Source organism: Protomyctophum parallelum, assembly GCF_964188405.1.
Source record: "Protomyctophum parallelum genome assembly, chromosome: 9".
NCBI classification, from domain to species: Eukaryota; Metazoa; Chordata; class Actinopteri; order Myctophiformes; family Myctophidae; genus Protomyctophum; species Protomyctophum parallelum.
Genome location: NC_139706.1, coordinates 37406446 through 37428929, shown reverse-complemented (window position 1 = coordinate 37428929; position 22484 = coordinate 37406446). Strand labels below are relative to the sequence as shown.

General features: G+C 40.3%; 3 protein-coding genes across 5 annotated transcripts; 2 read left to right on the top strand and 1 right to left on the bottom strand.

Moving 5' to 3' along the window:
• Positions 1 to 1460: 1460 nt before the first annotated feature.
• Positions 1461 to 3631, bottom strand: rwdd2b (RWD domain containing 2B). The gene is made up of 4 exons (XM_083772774.1): positions 3304 to 3631; positions 3136 to 3203; positions 2558 to 2965; positions 1461 to 1753 (listed from the first exon to the last, which is right to left on the bottom strand). Exons 1-4 carry the CDS (start codon positions 3514 to 3516, stop codon positions 1510 to 1512), a joined length of 933 nt encoding a protein of 310 aa, XP_083628900.1. The 5' UTR covers positions 3517 to 3631; the 3' UTR covers positions 1461 to 1509.
• A 280-nt stretch (positions 3632 to 3911) lies between these two features.
• Positions 3912 to 12770, top strand: usp16 (ubiquitin specific peptidase 16). The gene is made up of 18 exons (XM_083773602.1): positions 3912 to 4149; positions 4310 to 4379; positions 4567 to 4760; positions 5048 to 5151; positions 6152 to 6267; positions 6407 to 6618; positions 6809 to 6910; positions 7220 to 7350; positions 7978 to 8065; positions 8632 to 8692; positions 8857 to 8948; positions 9040 to 9093; positions 9190 to 9357; positions 9668 to 10568; positions 10678 to 10772; positions 11379 to 11465; positions 11803 to 11950; positions 12051 to 12770. Exons 2-18 carry the CDS (start codon positions 4316 to 4318, stop codon positions 12170 to 12172), a joined length of 2739 nt encoding a protein of 912 aa, XP_083629728.1. The 5' UTR covers positions 3912 to 4149; positions 4310 to 4315; the 3' UTR covers positions 12173 to 12770.
• A 135-nt stretch (positions 12771 to 12905) lies between these two features.
• Positions 12906 to 20280, top strand: bach1a (BTB and CNC homology 1, basic leucine zipper transcription factor 1 a). 3 transcript variants are annotated; one of them, XM_083774093.1, is made up of 5 exons: positions 12906 to 13003; positions 14644 to 14902; positions 15137 to 16267; positions 17191 to 17397; positions 18359 to 20280. In XM_083774093.1, the coding sequence occupies exons 2-5, from the start codon at positions 14663 to 14665 to the stop codon at positions 18761 to 18763; spliced, it is 1983 nt and encodes a 660-aa protein (XP_083630219.1). In that variant the 5' UTR covers positions 12906 to 13003; positions 14644 to 14662; the 3' UTR covers positions 18764 to 20280. The 3 variants fall into 3 exon arrangements, with proteins under 3 accessions (XP_083630219.1, XP_083630218.1, XP_083630220.1); XM_083774092.1 differs by having other exon boundaries at positions 12920 to 13007; XM_083774094.1 differs by lacking the exon at positions 12906 to 13003 and having other exon boundaries at positions 14785 to 14902; positions 15243 to 16267.
• Positions 20281 to 22484: the final 2204 nt, after the last annotated feature.

Below are 22484 nucleotides of genomic sequence, written 5' to 3'. Positions count from 1 at the left end.
GTTATTCTCCAGATTGCGTGCTCCCCGAGTGACACTTTGGTTTGATAGAGGCTGCTCTCTAACACATTCAGGACGGTCGGGAACCCCTTTTGGTGTTTTGAGCATATTATACTATTTTAGAAAAAATAGTGAAAATGTGGCTAGATTTATTATTGAATTTGTAGTAATTTTAATATTGCAAAAAAATGTTGACTATACACCAGATTTAAAAAAATGTGTACGAGTAATCTACAGAAATGTGTTTCGCCTAAATCGGCCTCATGGTGGCGCTATAACAGGCCGTTGAGGAATATTTGGGGCAGAGGTTCGTAGTTGACATCCAGGGAGTGTGTGTGCAAAGTTTGGCATGGATCGGGCCAACGGTGCCAGAGATTAGCTGATAACGGACGGACGGAAGGACACACGGACGGAGTGCAAAACATACTCTCCCCCCATGCCTTCGGCCTGGTGGAGACAAAAATGGAGAACATTGTCTTACTACAAGCTTAGCTTAGACATTTTTTAAATGTATTTATTTTATTTTATTATTATGTATTGGTTGGTCTATAATGACATTGGACATAGTATTGTTTTTGGCACCAGGCATATGCTTATTGGTGACCCTCAGCTGCACCTATCAATGTCAGGTATACCAATAGAACAGGTTAAGAAAACTAAACTGCTTGGAGTTCTACTGGACAGTGAATTGTCATGGTCGGACCATATTGATGGCATTGTAACTAAGATGGGTAGAGGTATAGCCATGGTCAGGAAGTGCTCCACATACTTGACATCCTCAGTCATGGGTCAAGTGATACAGTCATTGGTGTTTTGTCACCTTTATTATTGTCCTGTTGTATGGTCAGCAGCGACTCAAGCAGACCTGAACAAACTACAACTTGTTCAGAACCGAGCTGCTAGACTGGCACTTCATTGTTCTACTTGCACAAATATTGAATATATGCATAAACGCCTGTCCTGGTTATCTGTTAAAAACAAACTCCATTGCAGTGTCCTCATGTTTGTTAGAAACACAATTTCTAATCAAACACCTGATTACTTTTTCAAACAGTTATTAAAATCAAGTGACAGACATAATCATAACACCAGAATTGCAAGCCTCGGTCATTTATCACTCCCTGCTCCAAAAACGAACCTCCTTAAACAAACAGTTATGTATCGATCAATATAATTTTGGAACATGTTACCACCTCACATTAACATAACAAAACATAAATTATCTTTCAAATATGCTTTAAAGGAACACTTGCTACAGCTGACCACATGACCATAATGTTATTCTTATTATGTTGCATTTAATTTTATAGAAAGAATTGTAATTATGTATTTTCATGTATTTAACTTTGTTGAATGTAATGTATTTGTAAAAAAAAATTATGTATTTTATATGGACCCCAGGAAGACTAGCTGTCGCCACGGCTAATGGGGATCCATTCAATAAACAATAAACAATAGACATCAGGCTAAAAGTGGTTAATTAATTAAATTATTCCTGTGCTCGGGATCTCTTTATCTCCCCTCAATGCCAAAGTACATCTGAAAGACATCACAACAGCCTTTCTCGTTTAGGAACTGGTAGAGCTGTCCAAGGTCCATGTGGTTTCCTCTGTTCCCATGTGGGTCAAACATGGCTTCTTCAAAACCTGTAAATCTGCGCAGTGAATCCATACATTCACCACTGCTGCCCTCCTCACCAAGAGGAATATCTTCTCTGTGTCGAATCATGATCTTCTTCCATGTCAGAACTTTAACTCTGTGAAGAGGGGACATTTTTTTTACATTTGACAACTAGTTTTAAGCCATTAAGACCTGACACAGATTCAACAAATGTCTTCTTAAATCAGTTGAAAAACCTATGTTGCTATATCAGTGGGCTGTGGCTCAAACTTTTTCATGTGAAGGAAAACCAAAATTAGCGGTTTAACCACTCCCCCTTGAAATAGCATAATTTCATTCTACAAATGCAGGCGATTTCCAGGAAGGTTTACAAGGCTACCCCAAAATTATATCGTATTTGTCCGTGGACCCCCATCTCAAAATGTTTTGTTCCAAGGACCCCCAGAAGCAAAGATTTAAGTTAAAAAATAACTTTAAAATTCATATTAAAAGATTTGCACAAATTCTCATGATTTTTGAATAGCCAAAATATAAAATAATGTTTAGTGGTTAAAATCTAAAATTACACAGATGCTTATCCGGTTTTAATGGGTTATTTTCATGGCTATGTATATAAGCAACCCGGTCTGACCCAAACACAGTGAAATTTGGATTGGCAATTCCGTACATACACTACTAGAAAACCCAAGGACAGAATAATGCACAGAATAATGTCAACCCGATCTGCACAAACATGGTGAAATAACAGATTGGCAATTTCATACAACATACATTACTAGTGAAAGCCACGCCTCCGTCTCGGTCAAAACAGTAGTGGTGTAATATGTACAGATTTGGGGGTTTTCTAGTAATGTATGTACGGAATTGCCAATCTGTATTATTTCACCGTGTTTGGGTGAAATCAGGCTCATATAGGCTGAAAATAGCAACACTAACACACCTAGACCAGAACTCCTCACAGGCAGTTTGAGGCCCCTCCACACACACGATACCAGGCTTTCCAGGCATGCTGAACCCTGACAGCTCCAGCTCCTTGGACCACTCCAGAATGTTCTTCCTCTTGGTCTTGTTATAGATGTGGTGACTATAGATCCATATACGGGTGAACCGCTCCACTGGACATGACGAAGCTGTAGCTGTTGATGATGCGCTCTTAATCTTATTGACATAGTGATGTGCGTTCTCCTTCGCCCATTCCACTGCAGAGAGCACACACACTTCCCCTTGGCAGTTCTCTGTAAGGTACGCATTCAGGTCTGTATGGAACTGTGTCTGCTGGGCTCTGCTGAGGTCAGCACATCTAGGATGAGAATGAAAATAAAGAAAGATCTGCATGCCAGCCAGGCAACTGAAAGTGGAAAGTTTCATAATATTTTTGAACACTACATACTTTGTTTCAAACTTTCAACCATGATCCAGTTGTTTCTCTGGTTTGGACATTTCCCAATTCTGTGTTGGCTTGAATTCAATATTCAGCTTCAATAACAACATTCCACTTTCCTCAACAGATTTGCTTACCTTACAGATATCTCTGGTAAGACATTCGGATATTCATAAGGATAAGTGCAGGATAAATTGATGTCCCCCTAAGAAATACATAAGACATTTAAATAATGGGATATCCTATTATGATTACATATATTATTATTATTATATGAAACAGTAGAGCAATCATGTTTTATTTACCAAGTTAATGCACGCACTTTCCATCTTCTGCTTAATGACAAACTGGGGTCTTGAAGGGGGAGGTGTATCTGTAGAACCCTCCACAAAATCTCTGAGTTCTGCAAGCGCCATCTGGTCGGTTATTTCAAATTCTTCTTGGGTCGGGAACATGCTTGACAGCAGTTCTATCTCTGAAAGTTGCGCTTCAGCCCACTCGCTACGTGACAGTGACATGTTCTCTACCACATCATTAATTAGCTCCGACCACGGTCTGTAGTACAGGCCGGCTCTGGTACAGGCGAAAGTGTTTTTCTCGTCTAAAGCATAACATCTAAACCTCACGTTTTTGTCCAGAGACACCATTCCATTACCAGCGAACTCGGATCAGCAGGTTGATAATCCGGTTTCGGTCTAGAACGGATACGGAAACGGTGCACGCATGTATGTATGCATGCATTTTACCGGATACAGTAGGCGGGCTCTAGACCGGATAACATTATGTTAATTCCGAATAGAAACCAGACATTGACCCTTTGCCTTGCCACAGATACGGAAGCCTATTAACCCGGACTCTTCTACTCCGGGGACAGGAAGTTGCGTCACCACTTCAGGGACTACAATCGATTGACTACTCTGGTCTACCACATTTTAGCTACCATATGTGAGATATCATATCTCGGGAATATAATAGGATTCGTGCGGGTATTTGATTATACAGTGTTTGTTTACTGGAGTCGGATACCTTTTGTTGGTTTTACAGTAATATTATTTTTAACCAGAATATGTCTGGATTAGAAAGCTCTTCTACACAGAGAAATCGAAACAGCCAACTGTGAGAATTTACAGCTCCACAGTCCACACTTGAACGTAAGTTGTTGTGGACAATTATTTGATCTGGCCGTTTCTCAGTTTGATTTATACCAACCATACACTTTACTAAATTATACTTTCCACAATATAACTAAGAAGGTAGCTCAGGTGAGTGCAGTGGCTGATCTATTGTGAACCTCTTTAATTTTGTTTTAAGGTGAACATGGGAAAGAAAAGAGGGAAGGACAAAAGCCAAAAGGACTATGAGGAGGACATTGATCTAACAGGTGAAGTTGTGAAATCTGATATAGCCTTGGATCAAGACCGTCATAGATTGCTTTTTATTGATTCTTTTGTGTAGTATGACATACAGAAATGTCAGAATCGATCAAATACATCTTGATCCAAGGCTATATCTGAGAGTGCCTGCTGTTTATTTGTGTCATGGCCTCATGCTATCATTTATCGTTTTAGGTCCCTCTTGCAGCCATGTCAAGAAGGGGATAGATCACAGTTTTGTCAAGAAATCTGGGCTGAATTCAGACTGCAACAGTTGCCAGGACTGTAAAGATGACGAGCAGCCCTCTGATACTCAGCCACTGGAATGTGATGAAGAGGAACGAGACACAACAGCAACAATATGGATGTGTTTAAAATGTGGACATAGAGTAGGCTTGTTTGACATATTTTATGCTGAATTTGACAACAAGTGTGAAATTCACAATATATTACTATCTATCTGTATGATACCCTAGATCAGTGGTTCTCAAATTCAGGGGCCCAGGGCCCCTCAGAGTTCCGGTTCCAAAAGACCCATGGTCTATACTCTTGAGATTATACAAATGGAACAAAACCATTTAGTTCCATTTGTACACCCTTCCTAACATTCCTAACAAAGTTTGTGAACCACTGCCCTAAATAGACAGATAATTATCTATATGTTTTTTTATCAAAGGGATGTGGGCGAAACTCAGAGAACCACCATGCGATCAAACATTATGAGACTCTCCGGACAGATCCACATTGCTTGGTGGTCAGCATGGAAAACTGGAGTGTGTGGTGAGTCATTGCTTTGTTTTAGTGTCTTGTACCAAACCTGACAGATGGCTTCTTTGTTAGAGTGGGTCAGTGACAATATTATCACACGAAAAGATGAAATTACCTACCTAGGTTCCATCCTGGGAGGCAAATCTTTCCGGTGATAAAATGGCCACCGACGTAATCAAAAAAGTCAACCAAAGAACAAGATTCCTTCCTATACAGGATCTCCTCACTGGTCAACATAAACACCTTGAAGACCCTAACAGGAGCCCTCGTACAAGGTTTCTTCGACTATGCATGCACCTCCTGGTACCACAGTACCTCTAAGGCCCTTAAAACAAGGCTCCAGGCGCCTGCTGGCCTAGTGGTCCAGGCGCTTGCCACATATAGGCTCTGACCTGACAGCGTGTCACATGTTCGAGTCCCGTTCATGACTACCTTTGCTGCGTGTCTCTCTCTCCCTCTTTCAAAAAACAAGGCTCCAGACTTCCTAAAACAGGCTACTACTTGGCCTCACTCCCCGAACCCACCTCACCCCGCCCACTTTGACAGGCTGGAATGGCTTAGGGTTGACGACAGAGTACATACAGCATCTTGCAATGGGTCTGGTCCACAAGATTCGCTACAGCACCAAGATACCCATGTACCTGTCTAAATACTTCCTTAATGTCAACGATGTCCACCAGATTTCAACAAACCATGTGCAAGATTCGGCACAAACAAGGGATTAAATTAATTTCGCTCCTATGCCACCAAAATGCGGAACGCCCTACCAACAGTCATTATACATGCATCCTATTGTAAACAAGTGTAATGCTTTATGGTGTCGTCCACTCACAGTTAACAGTTTTTTTGTATTGAGTTGTACTTGAAATGTATTGTAATTCTGCAAACTGTTAATAAATCAATCAATCAATACTCTAATCTACATAAAACTGGGAGTCCTTGTAATTAAAAAGGTAATTTACCTGTGGAACTCTGCATTGAATCTTGTTTTAATTTCTTGTCATCCTTCCAGGTGTTATTTATGTGATGAAGAAGTCATGTACAGTCAAACTGGACATTTAGCTCAGTTAGTGACCAACATAAAAAAACAAGCCTTGTCAAAGAACAGAAATAAATCATCTCGGAGAGGTAAGTCCTGCAGAAACTCTTGGCATGTTGATTTCATTTAGCAAATCCAATGATTTCATTTAGCAAATCCAATGATTCCCAACGTGCGTGTGTGTGTTTGTGTGCGTGTATGATGATGATGATGATGATGACGATGTAGGTTCTAAGGTGGAGGCCTGCGTGTTGGAAGAACAGCCAGTGACTATGGTTGATGATAATACAGAAGAGAATGAGGACAATCTGAAGAACAATGGCAAGAAGAAAGGAACCGTGAGAATGCAAAAGCCTGTCACAGCTGAAGACAAGAGTGCTGTTTCAGTGAAGGGACTCAGCAACCTTGGGAACACATGTTTTTTTAATGCTGTCATCCAGGTAAGACTGCTTTCTTTAACACCCAGTAAAATCATCACTGTTCATTTGTACTCTGAGAGTCTGTACAAATTCTTAAATTCTCTCTGTTATACATGGATTAATTACTGAGGATTTTACTGCGTAGGATTTCATAGAATATGTTCATTCTTAGTTTGTCATGAGCTATTCATAATACCATTGCCTTTTTCAGAACATCTCTCAAACCCAGATGCTAAGGCAGATTCTCTGTAATCTGACAGTGGAGAAGATTAATCTTAACATTACACCTGGACCTGGTGCCTCCTTCGATCTGGTATGTTAACTTATATTATCTGTCTTCAAAGTGTAATTGGCAGATTGACTTCTCTGTCTGCATAAATCTGCACTATGTAGCTTTCCCGTTCTACCCTGAATTTGAACCAGTGCTGAAATGTTTACCACTGAACTGTTGGAGCATGCCTGCTTGCCCAGGGGAGTAATTGAATGAACCTCAGGTCAAAATGTGTGAGAGCAGGGAGACCAAATACAACCACCCAATTGTTATATTGTATACTATAACTCATACATACTAATATAATTGAATACAGCTTTAAGATGTGTTGTTTTCACTGTGATTCTGCAGGAGCCTGTTGTGGTTGAGTTGGACCAGCCTGGATCCTTGACTCTGTCAATGTGTCAGCTGCTGAATGAGATCCAGGAAACCAAGCAAAGTGTTGTGTCTCCTCGGAACCTGTTCACACAAGTTTGTAAAAAGTGAGTGCAATTGCAAATTTAGTTGGATCCATGTCACCCAGTTTTACTCAAAATGTTCTTGGTAGGGGATCGTTGGAGTTGTAGGAACGCCAGAAATGGCAGACAGGGGAATTCCCCCTGTGAATATGGATTTTACTGTCAATATCTTTGTTTCTATATAGTCCACAGAAGTATGCTATAGTCCAGTGGTTCTCAAAGTGGTTCCAAATGGACCCTTAACCCATTCTGACCTGAGATCAGATTCTAAAAATGTCTTCTACATCCTGACATTTTTCTGAAAAAGCTATGTTTCTATGTCAGTCGTTGTTCGATTTTTCCAAAAATAGCAGACCTACAAGCTCGTATCGCGCCACTCGGTGGCGCGATATGAGCTTGTAGATCTGCTATTTTTCAATAGATAAAGCATAACATGATGCTGACACCAAAATGGGTGCCCGGTCAGAATGGGTTAAAGGTCTGTAATTCTGAGAGTTATGGCGGTCCTTGAAATGTAAAGGTTTGAGAACCACTGCTATAGTCAAGAGTCAAGACTAGAGTATAGATGATATGATAACCATCAATTAACTGAAATGCACATCAAAAGCATGATAGTATCCCTTTAACCTTTTTGGTATCATCCCACACTAGGGCTGCCAGGTTCAAAGGCTTCCAGCAACAGGACAGTCAAGAGCTGCTGCGCTACCTACTGGATGGGATGAGAGCTGAGGAGACCAAAGTATGTATCAGATAAATTACCGACATCACATGACCATTCCCTCATTTGCTTCATCTTTTAAGTCTATCACAGCCAAATGGAGATACGAATTAAGTTGAGTAATTGAAAATAAAGTAGATCGGTTATAGTCATAGAATTATGTTTTGTTTAAACTTTGGCGCAATGGGAATATTATTTATAGTAGGTATATAACTTAAAGGAAAATATTTTGATGATACATAATACATATTTTCAAATTAAGTAATTGTATATCAGTATCAGATCATTGCCTTGCTTGCCTACTTTCTGACATGCATCCGTTCAAAGATGTTGAGATTATGCTTGGTCAATTAGATTTTTTTTGTATTGCTGTCTCATTCATCCCCTTTTATCATTCTTACAAATGGCAAAAGGAAGACATGTTATATAGCTGTAGGATATATTATTATTATAGTATAGGATGTATTTTGTGTGAGAGAATAGCTTATACCGGTATCTTATGTCTCATAACAGAATGAGTTGGACTGTTAATGTGTCAGAAATTGTATGAATGCACATGGCAATAAAGTAGCTTTTTTTCTTTCCAGAGATTACATTCTGGATTATTGGAGGCATTGAAAAAATCTGGGAAAACCGAATCAGTTAAAGGTAAATACCAGTTACACTTCTTACAAGATGTAAGTGTTGTTGTAACCATTAACCAACCTTTTATGACACTGTTGTATTTATGTTTGTGCTGGGTATGTACAAAGATATGCAAATTTCTTTCTTCAAGAAATTATGCCTTCTGATATTTAAGTTATTGTTTCCAGAGTATGAGAAAAATGGATCTCCCAGAAACTTTGTTGATGACGTGTTTGGTGGGGAAATGACCAGTACAGTAATGTGTCGAGAATGCAACACGGTATGTAATATTACGCCATTATAACACTGAAAAGTCATGAATTATATATTCATTCTGTATTCAACAAGTGATATACATATTTATCTCATAGGTGTCATTAGTCACAGAGTCGTTCCTGGATCTTTCACTTCCTGTTTCAGATGAGGTAGTGTCAGGTTTTGTCACATTTAAGAACTATTATTACTTTAAAGATCTTTAAAGATTCTTCTTGAAGTTTATTTCCATGCTTCCCTCTTTAAAGGCATATAGGAAAAAGCAGCAGAAAAAAGAAGCTCAGAAGACTAGCGAGTCAGACCAGGATGACACAAACCACCCTGCTTTGACCAATGGAAATGATGACATTCCCACTGGTGCTGGTAGCAAGTACCAGCAGAAGAAAGCCAAGAAACAGGCAAAGAAACAAGCCAAGGTATCCTCGCAAACATACACACAAGGTGTACTCTTCACCTTCCTTCCCTCTTTGATGAAAAATAGACCACATCAATGGGTTTTTGCATCACCGTGCACAGTATGGTTCACACAAATGATGAGCACTTTCACTTTTTACTGTATTATCTCGTGCCTATGTCTATGCACATGCACTTGTGAACTGTTTGTTTGTTTGAACTTTGTACTGTGTACATTGTTTAATGTACTGTCTATGCTGCAACCCAATTTTTCCTTCGGGGACACTAAATAAACTTGAACCTTGAACAAGTGCTGTACTCAATTGTCCGCAGAATCAACGAAGGCAACAGAAGCATGAAGGGAAGATGACTTTGGACAGTCTCACCACACTAAGCCCTGCAGAGAGCACCCAGGCAGATCCTCCCGACCCAGAGGCTGGCGAACACGCTGAGAACGGAACTCAAGAAGAGGCTCCAGTGAGTCAGATAAACTCAGCTGAAGTGGGTGTTTCAGAACAGGATATAGAGGAACCTAATGTAGCCCAGGCCAACGGGGAAAATGAAGAAAATGTGGAGGAAGTCTCCATAATAAACGCCCAGGCCAACGGGGAAAATGAAGAAAATGTGGAGGAAGTCTCCATGATAAACGCCCAGGCCAACGGGGAAAATGAAGAAAATGTGGAGGAAGTCTCCATGATAAACGCCCAGGCCAACGGGGAAAATGAAGAAAATGTGGAGGAAGTCTCCATGATAAACGCCCAGGTCAACGGGGAAAATGAAGAAAATGTGGAGGAAGTCTCCATGATAAACCATGAATCGCTTGATGCATCACCGCTCTGCAATCATTTCACCGTCTTGTCAGAGGACCAACACCCAAAGAACACCGACTTGGAAGATGGAAATATATCTGAGACGGCTCAAGAATTGGTGGACGAAGTGCAGCTGGCAGATGAAGTGGACAAGATGTCCCTGAATGAAGGCACAGAAGACTCTGAAGCAGTGGAAGATGACGAGGAGAGAGACGATGGAGCAGAACCTAAAGAGTACACCGTGGTCAACCAGGACCCAGAGGTGGCCTTCAGCACGCTGGCCACGAGAACCAACCCAGATAAACAGGAGTGTTCTGTGCAGTCCTGTCTGTTTCAATTCACAGAAGTGGAGAACCTCACCCAGACAAACCGCCTATTGTGTGTCACGTGCACTAAGCGGCATGCCGACAAAAACAACTCTGATGGTATTTATGATGGATATGGCTATTTGTGATAGTTGTTTCAGCCCATTCACATGTTGGTCCCATGGACCAGGGGTGTCATAAATTAACATGACATTTATGTTTTGCTTAGGATCCAAGAAGAACGTATATACAGATGCCTTCAAGCAAATGCTTATCTCCTCCCCTCCTCCAGTACTCACGCTACACTTGAAGAGATTTCAACAGGTGATCTCAGCGGAAGAAAATATCACACTCACAATATCACATTGAAGGTTGTTTAAACAATGTGAAAATCGCTGGCGAATATGTTGCATCAAACTATTCATATAGCCTAGTTGATGCCTCATTGATACAGGTTAATCAACCTCGTTCTGAATAAGAAATGCTTTATTGCTGCATAATCATGTTCTGAGTTGATGTAGCCTGATCATGACATTATGCAACAGTTTGAATTAATGATTAATGAATTGCACAAAATAGACACCCCAGCGTATAAGAACCTTTGAGTGAGATGTCCAGCCAACCTGACCGTAAACAGTTGTTTATAGTGCATAATATATAGTGTGTGTGTGTGTGTGTGTGTGTGTGTGTGTGTGTGTGTGTGTGTGTGTGTGTGTGTGTGTGTGTGTGTGTGTGTGTGTGTGTGTGTGTGTGTGTGTGTGTGTGTGTGTGTGTGTGTGTGTGTGTGTGTGTGTGTATTCTTTTTGTTAGTTTTTTAGCATAGAATAATAACAACTTGTAAAATTGCATTTTCATGAGTAATGACAGTTTCTTTCTGTAATTAAATTTCAGTCAACGTTTTGAATTTATTTTGTTTTTGCCTTCCTCTAGATTGGTCACAGTGTATGTAAGGTGAACAGACACATCCAGTTCCCTCAAATACTGGACCTAGCACCTTTCTGTTCTAAAAAATTCAAGGTAATTATTGAAAGGAGTAATAATTGAGAAAGTGTAAATGTAGTGCTCAATGCAGTGGTTCATGTAGAGCGCCACATGAAAATCATGTTTCCCGGTTTAATCCCTGGCCCCCTTCTGGGTTAGTGTCAAAGAGCAAGACTCACCCCCAACTGCTCCCAATGAGCAGGTTGGTGTCTTGCATGGTTTGCTCTGCCATTGTTGAGTGACTGTGTGTGAATGGTTGAATGTAATGCACATTATAAAGTACTTAGAATAAAAGCACTATAAATGCATTTACTGTATGAAAAAGGGAAAAAAAGAAACTAACTAACCAGGTTTTGCGTCTCTGTTTGTGCAGAACGTGCCAGAAGGTGACCATAAGGTTTTGTACAGCCTCTATGGTATTGTAGAGCACAGTGGAACAATGAGATCGGGTCATTATACAGCAAATGTCAAAGCCCGACCTCAATGCCCGACACCCTCATCCAATGGAGCGACAATACAAGGTAGGTTAATATTTGATTGAAGTCAGACATGTGCATTAGTCTGTAATAAAATCATGTATTGCTGCATTTTTCTTATTGCCTCAAACGGTTATTCCCACAGGAGACGCAGAGCCACCTAAAGGATCGTGGTTCCATATCAGTGATTCCAACGTTCAGCCCGTGACGGAGAGCAAAGTCCAGGGTTCCCAAGCCTACCTCCTTTTCTATGAAAGGATCCATTAGTCAGCAATTCCACACAAACTCAGGAAACACAAACATACCAACCTTCTGCTGATTCAGGTCCACAACAAAAGGATCCCACTTCGAGTTAGCCAGCATCCATTTGTGCATTTGTTTTGTTTTTACAGTAAAAAGACAGTGACAGAGAGAGAAAAATATAGCATTTACTGCTTGTGCAAGGGATATATTGCACTTATGAACTTCAGGCAGTACTACTAGTCAACCAGTAGGTGACCACCTCCTACCACTGCAGATGTGATAGTTATTGCAGATTGGTTAAAAATAAAATATATAAATAATTGTAAAACCTGTATAATGTTTGGAGAAAAATGAATTGGGTTTATTGGTTATTTATTTGTAATTTCACATCTTGCTTGTTATGTACAAATAACCCTCTGAAAAAGGTTCACCCGGCCTAAACCAAAAATTCACAATTTAGGTTGGTTGAACACAAAATAAAATTAATTCCGTTTTTTATATAACGTTTAGAGGCGCTAATTTACAGGTCGCCATGGATAACGTGGGAGGACCCGGAGGAGCTTTTTTTTTAATGAAATATGTATATCTGAATATTTAATGCGGATTTACAATTAAATACTTAACTCATTTTTGCTTGCTTGTCTGATTCTTTTGGGCTTGCCTTCAACCCTTGCTTAGAATATATATTTCAACCATGCTTCAGCTGCACATGCGTGGTAGAAAAAACAAAACAAACAAACATTTCCTGGTTCGAATCTGTCACATGACTTGTGGAAAGTCCAGATTACATGACTGGTCCAGAACCTCACCAAAATAAGAAATAAGAACATCATGGTCCTGTTAAACTGATGGCAGGTTAGTGATACGTCTTACGTGTACACAAATATAAATATGTAACTTTTTTTCAGTTGCAAGCTTTATTTTTTGCTGACGAGGTTTAATGTCGGATTGCCAGCCGGAGGCATATGTTTGCATAATACTGTATTAACGTTAGGCCTGAACTTTTCACTCCTCATACATGATCGTATTGGTTGATTTGGAAAATTGTGTATTAGAAAATATGAGAATCTAATGCGTTGCTTTGGCGTTGACGTCGTTTGCTTTCAGACGAGTAGCCTCTCACATTTCCTCCAGCGCATGTCATGTTAACATGAGTCAGCATTTCAAACTTTGTCCTAAAGTTTAACAGTTTAGCTCTTGCCTCTTGCTGCTTCATAGCCCCCCTCGGAACCCCCTGGGTCAGCCCAATCCGAACCGAACCTGAGTCACAAAAATGTCAGAAACTTCAGTAGCATTGGGTTCTGCTTGTACATCAGGGTTACAAAATGTAATATTTTTGATACACTTCATAATTTGGGGGACTTAAAACCGCTGACCCATGCCTATGCAGTGGTTCTCTAGTGGTCCTTAAGGGTTTCAGATGGTCCACAGTTAAATAATGGAAAGTTGGTAACCATGGACCATTATTTGATCTTTAACTCTTGAGAGCGTAAAATGAAAACAAATGGACCTGTGCGGGTCCATTTGGTTTAATTTTACGCTCTCAAGAGTTAAATTGTTGTTAAACATCTGCATTACTTAATCCACAATAAGTCTACACAATTAGAGAATGTAAAATAATTGTTATTTTGATCAACATTTCGTTGATTTCAATAAAGCATGGAATTGTTAAAGGTATATTCAGTGATTTCACTTAATTCAAATATCACTTATTTTTTGTTTTGTTGTGACCATATAAGGAGTTCCTCCCTGTCCCCAGTTAACCCCTGGCAGTCAAAAAACCAAAGTCCCCGAGAGGCTAATGTCATCAAACGGTTGTCCGTGGCTCAAATGCCAAATAAATAATAGGCCTTGCTATGAAAATTGTTGAAAACCACTGCTATATAGGATTTGGGTTCACTGTTCATCCTACCACTATAGGGATAATATACATTACATTTCTTTGTCAAAGTCCTATTTTGCAGAGGGAACCAGACTTTGGAAATGAGTTTGACAAATTAAAACAGCTGTTATAGTACCATACAGATACAGCCACCTACTATAACTATATGGATAGTTACTATACTAATAGTATAGGTGGCCTTGTGGTTATATAGTGTCTGCCCTGAGATTGGGAGGTTGGGGTCCACACTCACCTCCCTGGTGAAGTCAGAGCAAAGATTATAAAAATGGTACCCATGGACCTCTCTTGGCACTCAGCATCAAAGTCCCTGACTCCCTGCAACATAGTAGTATAGTGTCATTGTCATGTACAACACTGGGTACAGAAGCTCCTGGCCTGGCAGGGTCAGAAACGCTCAACTTTATACTTAGCAGTGGAGTGCTAGTCCAGCGTTTTTCACCCAGTGGTATCAAACACAGCATGGTGGGTTGCAAGATCTTCTGACTGGATCACAGAAAGTACTTAATGGTCATTGCAGAACTAGAGTCTAAGTTTGTTTTGACAAAGGGTATATTGCAAGAGAATTCAACCATTACTCCCTCTTGTTACACAGGCTAAGCTTGTAAAGAGCCATGTCACTCCAAGCCCCTCGTACGTCGGTGTTTACCTTTCAGTCTGCGGTGCACAGTGCACACATCCTCCAGTGTCTGAATGAACAGAGACTGAGGGACATGCTGTGCGATGTGACGGTGGTGGTGGAGGACAGGAGTGTCCGTGCCCATGGCTCGGTCCTAGCCTCCTGCAGTGACTACTTCCGCAGCCGGATTACCAACGCCACCAGACTGAATCCTGTCATCACTCTGCCCGAGGAGGTCAATATCCTAATAAGTACATTGTCTATACAGTAGTGTTTCACTTTGGGTAACATACTATATCAACTTATCAGTGAGAGCATACATTATATGTATGCACTCACTGATAACCTATTACTATAAGCAAAATATAACGTTTTTGGCACAGAAATTTGGTCAACTTTGTATTGTTTTATAATTGAATAGTGTACCATGTTTTTTTGTCATGTTCAACATTTATGCTTAACCTTGCAGGTGACAATGGAGGGGTTTGAGCCATTGATGAATTTTGCTTACACATCCAAGCTGTTGTTCACAAAAGAAAACATTCATGCCATTCACTGCACCGCTGACTTTTTAGGATTTCACAACTTGGAGACGACATGCTTCGATTTCCTCATCCCAAAGTTTTCTGAAGGTCACAGATCTGCACAAGAGGCCAGGAGAAGAGGCTGTTGTCAGAAAATGACTCCAGCTGTTGGTTTGGGGCCCAGTGTAGAGAGCAGCCAGTCTGAGTTACCAGAACCACACAGCTCTGTGACTTCAGGAGGAGATGTGCAATTTAACTCACCAACCCAATGTCCTCACAACACAGCAGGCCAGGGCAACAGAAGGGAGGAGAATTTCTGTCTAGAGAACCATGGCCCACAAATGCCATCTCTGGCGTTAAAAGCAAGTGATGTGTGTCCTATCCTGTCTTTGCCATGCCCGGACTCCATCAAAGATGACAGTCCCTCTGAATTCTGTGAAAGGGACATTTTGGACGAATTCAGTTTGGTGGACTGTGCACTCCCTTGTGAGCTGTCATCACACGAAGCTGTGAACCCACCACATCTCCAACAGGGGTCAGATGGAGGTGTTGGCCAGACTGCTGGTGCTGAAAGCAATTGTAACCAAAGCTCATGTCCCATGATCGAATCCTCTGGGGCAGATAACGGTACAAAATTATTAGAGCCAGTTCCAGCTGGACTGCAGGGGGCAATGTCTGTCAATCAATCAGATGCTCCACTCACAGATCTAAGCCAGGAGGAGGGAAATGAGGAGAGGAGTAGTGTGGAAAGGGAGGTGGCTGAACATCTGGCCAAGGGGTTTTGGCCAGACCTGTGTCCTTCCCAGACTCAACCACCTCCGCTAGACTCCGTTGACCAAAGCAATATAGCGAAGACTTCAGACTTCCATTGGCTAAAGCAGCTCGACCTGAGCTCCGGCACGGGGGATTGTCCCTTCCTCAGGGACCTCGGAGCCGCTGAGGAGCAGACACCAGGGACTGACGGCCTGTTCCAGTCAGAGAAGAGTCCCTACATGTCCTCTTCGCTCAACTCAGCTGAAGACACCGATCTGGACACAGATGGAGATAGTGAGGCCAACAAAAGAAGGGCAGAAGAGGTACAGTGCAGTAGGGCCTTTGTGATAGCCTTTTATTCAGTGGTGGAGGAAGTACTCCAATTGTTTTACTTAAAGGGCCACTTCACCCCTTTTGCAACCAGAGCTTGTTTTAATGATGTTTAGGACACAAAAAAACACTTTCCTGGGGGGTTTTATGTGTGTAATACTGCATGTGTATTTTATTTATATATTTTAGTCATGACGCCATGTTCATGACCAAATATCTGGTCTCACTTCCTTCCTGGACTACAAAGTCACACCTCCATGCAGCCTCCCCCCTCTCCACAAGGAGGGGAAGTGCACTAAAGCATTAAGGACATTGTAGGAATTCAGCGAAACACAGAATTGTTTTGGCCATAGGGTGCAAATATCAAATGACTGCAGTTTCTACCATCTGTGAAATGTCCCTTTAAGTAAACGTAGCGATACCACAATATTACAGGTAAAAGTCCTGTATTCAAAAATGTACTTTAGTAAAAGTATAAAAACTACTGGCATCAAAATATATACTGTAATAAGGCACAAAGTACCAAAAGTAAATGTACTTGTGGAGTACCGGTATGTTGGTATGTTCCATTGCAAGTTATAAAAATGTGTATAAAATATTTCAAAATGGCCAAGATTGTAGATCAACCATTATCAAAGAGACAAAGTATAAAATATGGCTTGTTATTTGATCATGTATGTTTTATAATAATAATCTAAATCTACAAAGTAACTAGTAATCAACGTTTTCAAATAAATAAAAGTAGAAAATTGGAAATAATCAGGTAAAGTTAAAAAAAATACTACAAACTTATACTTAAGTACAATATTTGCATAAGTAAATGTACTTTGTTACGTTCCACCACTGTATTTATTTTAATTTGGTGATAGTTGGTTGAAGTTGACTGATAGACATGTTACCACTTACCTCTCTACAGGTGCAGCTGCCCTTTCCAGTGGAGCAGATCTCCACATTGAGCCGGAATGCCTTCCAGCAGCTTCTGAAAGACCAAAACCTGACCCAGGATCAGCTGGAGTTTGTTCATGACGTCCGTCGCCGCAGCAAAAACCGTGTCGCCGCTCAGCGCTGCCGAAAGAGAAAGCTGGACATCATCCACACTCTGGAGTGTGAAATCAACACGCTGGTAAGAGATCTGTCTAATCACTATGGTCAACAACATCCTGATACTCTGGGGTTGAATGTAACATCTTCGTTGTCTCTTTGTGCATATTATGAATATGAACCCACTAAAACCGAGGGTCATTTTAGATTTTTGTGATTGCTATTCAAAAATAGCACATGTACAAGCTAGCTAGCTTGTACATCTGCTATTTTGGAACATTTTAGAAAAATCTTGAAAGAGTGAGAACTACTGATTTTTAGAATGCATTCATAGAATCGGCTACAGATCTTAATAGGTTAAACCGTACGATGGGTTAGGTATATAGTCACCCAAAATAGAATTTTGTCTGGATTAGGGATGTTCTCACAAAGGTTTTAGTTTATGTATTTAGTGTCAAGTCCGCAGGACTTTTTGGTGTTAGCTCAAGTGTTTTACAGTACCTCTGTGCTGTTTTTGACTAATAAAGTATTCAATCAAAAATAATGCCATTGCCATTTGAGGTTAGCTGTTAACAGTGGTTCCTTAATTAATCAATGATATTCTTCCACTTAATTGTGCAGCATTTGACAAAATCAGCAGGTTTTTTTTCCTTCAGGTTTTTGGCACAATTGTCACTTTAAATTGTCATTTTCAACAAGCATGGTGAGATCTGCTTTCAAAACGGCAAGCCATTTCTTTGATTGTATTTACAGTGCCCTGTGCATTGCCTGTGCCATGACTGAGATTGTGCTGCTGGTTCTCCCCAGCTTCCACACTGTCACTTCATCGTGCAGCAAAATGGGCACATGTGTTGCTCTTGTACGTGTTGCTCTCATGCATGTTAGTATTAGTAACACTGAGTAGTCATGACCAGGCAACTTTCAGCTGCATTGAAGTTCATCATAGGGTTAGTTTTCATTATAGGACTGGTTTCACCCCTGGTATTGTTGTACTGTAGATTAGAGTGAGAGTCAAGCTACACTCTCTCCTGCTTATTCCACAGAGAGGTGAGAAGGAGAGACTTATGCATGAGCATAGTCACCTGAAGCAGAACTTGGAGGACGCACGGCAGAGTCTGTCCGGCTTATGCAAGAGTGTCAACAGTGAGTCCGGAGATGAACAGGACCAGTTCCAGATCTTTGCCAAGATCTCCTCCCCTGTCCTCCCCACCTTGTCCCTCCTCATACCCATGTCCTCCTCCAGTCTCCTGTGTAAAGAGCAGGACTCCCAGACTCACATGGACATGGCCGTTTGTCTCTCAGAATGCAGCTCAAGCGGGCCGAGTGTGAACTCGGTACAAGTCAGCCTCCCAGAGTCCAAACCAAAGACAGAGGAGCAAGTCCCCACACAGAACTGTGTCCCTGCCAACATCCTGAGTGCCTGTCTGGATATAGATGACAACCTATAATTGGCAATTGTGATTCCATATAATTTCTGAAGATGCAGGACGTCAAGCAGTGGAGACTTTTTAAGTAGTTACTTATTTCCCTTTCATGGTGAATTTGCGTAAATACATTTGTTTATTCAAACGGTTCATATTTCTGCCTAATGTAAAGTCTAACATTACATTGAGAAATATAATTGTGTCTTGCTTTGCCATTATGCATTTAACGGTAGCAAAATGCAGAATAGAGTATTTTTGTTTTACTGTAGGTCTATCGACAGACATTTCAGGTAAATTTGCACAGGAAGATCAAGGACTAATTTATACTCTGGTGCACAAACAGGTATCTTCATTTATGAACAAAGTCATGCAACAAAGTATATCTTATATTTTTTCTCAGGGAAATGCATTACTCAACTAAAAGTTTGTCAATGGTTAATTTAAATGTTGATGTCCACACACACACGCACCCTCGTGGGACAGAGAGCGGTAATTGCAACTATATCCGAACAACTGTACAGCAAAGATAGCTCATGTCAGATCTAGAACTGTCTGCTTCAAATAACTATTACCTTTGTCAACCAGTAGGTGTCATACCACAACTACAATTTTAGGCAGACCACCCCTGCAACGATTGAAAGATTAGCTGATGTGCTTGTATTGTATCTACACTCTACTATAGCCTACATCCAAATGTGGTTTTATTCGTTAAAATAAGTCTATAAATATTATATTACTGTATATTACACCATAATGTTTCCTTTTAATTCTTCTTGAATCTTGATCTTGAATAATTAATCTTGAATTCAACAGATTCAATTCAAGAGATTCAGTCTTCAATTATCCATTAGCATTATTACTGTAATCTTTCCACAATTAATTGAATATAATAATTTTTCAGTAGCAATACTACTACAATTAACAAAATGATTATAATACAAATAATTCATATGAATTAATTTGTATGTAGCATCATGTTATTTGTACAACGGTTACAGTGTCGCCGTAATATTTGATGCAATACGTGCCTTATTCGTTGCTGTCGGGAGGAAATCACCTAAATCCATTTTTGGTGTTGGTGTTTTTAGGTGTTGGTTAAAAATAAATTGAACCAATGAAAAGTATTTTTAAATGCTTCGGGAAAAATTGGACCCTCAAACTGTCTGTTAAGGCAGCTATCTCCTCTTATGCAAGTTATTGACAATTATATAAAGTTGCAATACCAACTTTGATGAGGCAGTATTGCATTGTTTTAAAAAATACAAGGTTTTCTTCATTTCCTGAAGAATGTATACTTTTCATTTCCTGAAAATTTTATATTTTTCATTTCCTGAAAAATGAACATTTTGGAGTTGGGTGGTTTCTTCCCAACAACAGAGATAATTATGTAAAAAGTTGTATAGATAAACTTGAAGGCAGTATTTGTGTCATCTTGTCTGTAGCTTTGTTGCACATTAACCTACAGACCCATTGATTGTATGCTACCTTTTGGCCTGTGCCTGCATGATTTATTTTTAATAAATGCTTCCATGGATCACCAACTTAAATAAATTAAATCTTTGTTTACCATCTTGTACTAAAACTGAAAATGTCTGCTGGCTTAATTCAGTATGGTAGTAGTCAGCATCACAGAAAGCTGAAGGAATATGATGTAGAAAGAAACCTTTATGTTCCTTTACCCCCCTGTATAAGTGTCACTGGATAAGATCGTCTTGTAAGCTGTAAGTACACCAGTAAGACGCCCTGAGGGCGAGGTCGCGTGCACGCATCTGCCTGGGTGACAGCAGACTGCTGGGCAAGCGCTGGCGCTTTGGCATGGGGGGTCAGATCAACATATGGAATGAATTCTGTACTTGCCATATATGGAGTGTGTCTTGAGTGTACAGGGTTTGATGAGGTCAGATCAACATATGGAATGTCGGAACAGGGGGGCAGTGTCTTGAGTGTACAGGGTTTGATGAGGGCCCAGGTAGGGCCGGGCATAAATTTTCGGGCCTGTTGAGAACTCTAGAGTTTTAATGGACAGGTATCAGTCAAAAGGGAGACATCGAAGAGGAAGGATGGATGGGGAAGGATCAACGTATGGAATGTCAGAACAGGTCAGCTCCATATATGGAGATCTAAGGGTTTGAGGTCAGATGTAGAGTTGCTGGCCAATATTGATGACATCAGTCATCAAACCACTGTTTGGCCAATAGAGGGAAGTCTTAACTATTTGTGCCACTACACAATTTGTACTGAATATGAATTGACTGTTAACTACTCTGGCAAAATGAAATACATACTCATCTTATGTCACTACATTGCTAAACGTAGAGGTTGAGGTTTGGCCTGCAAGGAGAGGAGTCTTTCCTAACACTAAAGAAAATAGTCTTGCATGTCATGATAACTTGGAGTATCTTGGTGACGTCATTGATTGGGAATATGTTTGTTCTTAATAATGCTTATACATTCAGAATGGCACGCACCCAATTGGGAGAAGTACAGACTCGCAGAGTACTAATCTTTCCAAAATGTTGGTGAAGGTGAAGTAAAACACTGCAGAAAAGAAACATTGTTTTTCTGGAGCTATTGTTATTGCTGAAAACCAGTGAGTTTTAAGCAGCCAAAATGCAGCTTACATAAATCTGACTACATTCACAAATTGTGAATGTAGTGTTTGTTGGGTGGTTTGGATGATTGCTTAAGTCATTTTAAGGTTTATTATGTAAGATTGCAGATTCAGTATCTAATTAACAATACTGTACGAGATGTCAGTGAAATTACATTATTTCTTTGTTTACGTGCATTTATTCTCGATATGCAAATTATCTTTTTTATGTATTTATTTGGGATTTTTGCCTTTGTGCCAAATAGTAGGCTATGGTGCTACAAAAAACATGTATCGGCATCCAGAATGTGGAGCTTGTATTTGGTTTGTGAGATTGCCTACAGTAGTTGAGCTCTACAGTTATCACATACTGTAATAAGCCACAGTAGTTGAGCTCTACAGTTATCACATACTGTAATAAGCATCAGCTAGTACTCATGGCCCTCTCTGGGTGTGTCACAGGATGTACGCAGTGTGGTGAACTATTGTCTTCTTGTAATTTAATGGAGGTGATGAAAGCAACTAAGGCAGACAGACCAAGGTACACAATTTGTTCAGAGGAAATCCTACACACCACTGGAGCAGCAGACAGGCTGTCTCCAAACACAGTCTGCGGTGCAAAGGTGGCATTTTGCCTGACAGGGGAGAGTATTCCTGTCGTGTCCCTTTAGGACAGAAGTTGCATACGTGGTCATAATTAGCCCCAAGAGAAAACGGAGTGCTTTTAAGCGATTTCTGTTCAAATGTTACCCGGTATTTCCCACGTCTGAATTTTAGTTTGTATTGCTTGTTCCTTTCATTTATTACTCTTGTATTTATTTTCTGCACCTCAAAATGTGTGCACGTTTATACAGTACTCATGTCTTTGCAAGGTGTGTGCCTTGCTTCAATACACTTGTTTCATACTCCTTCAATACACCTTTGAATCAGTGCACTGGTTTCAGTTTTAAAGTGGACTTTACTCCAGCAACATTGACAAAACTAATAATATATGATGTCCATCTTTGACAAACTGTGTAAAACAACTGCTTTGGCTCTATACTCTTAACATGAAAGAGTACCACCCAGGAGTCAAAGGATTAGAGATGATGATAAGGCCACGGGGGGAAAGATACCGTCTCCCCAGCTGTCACGGTGACACTTTTGTGAAAGGTC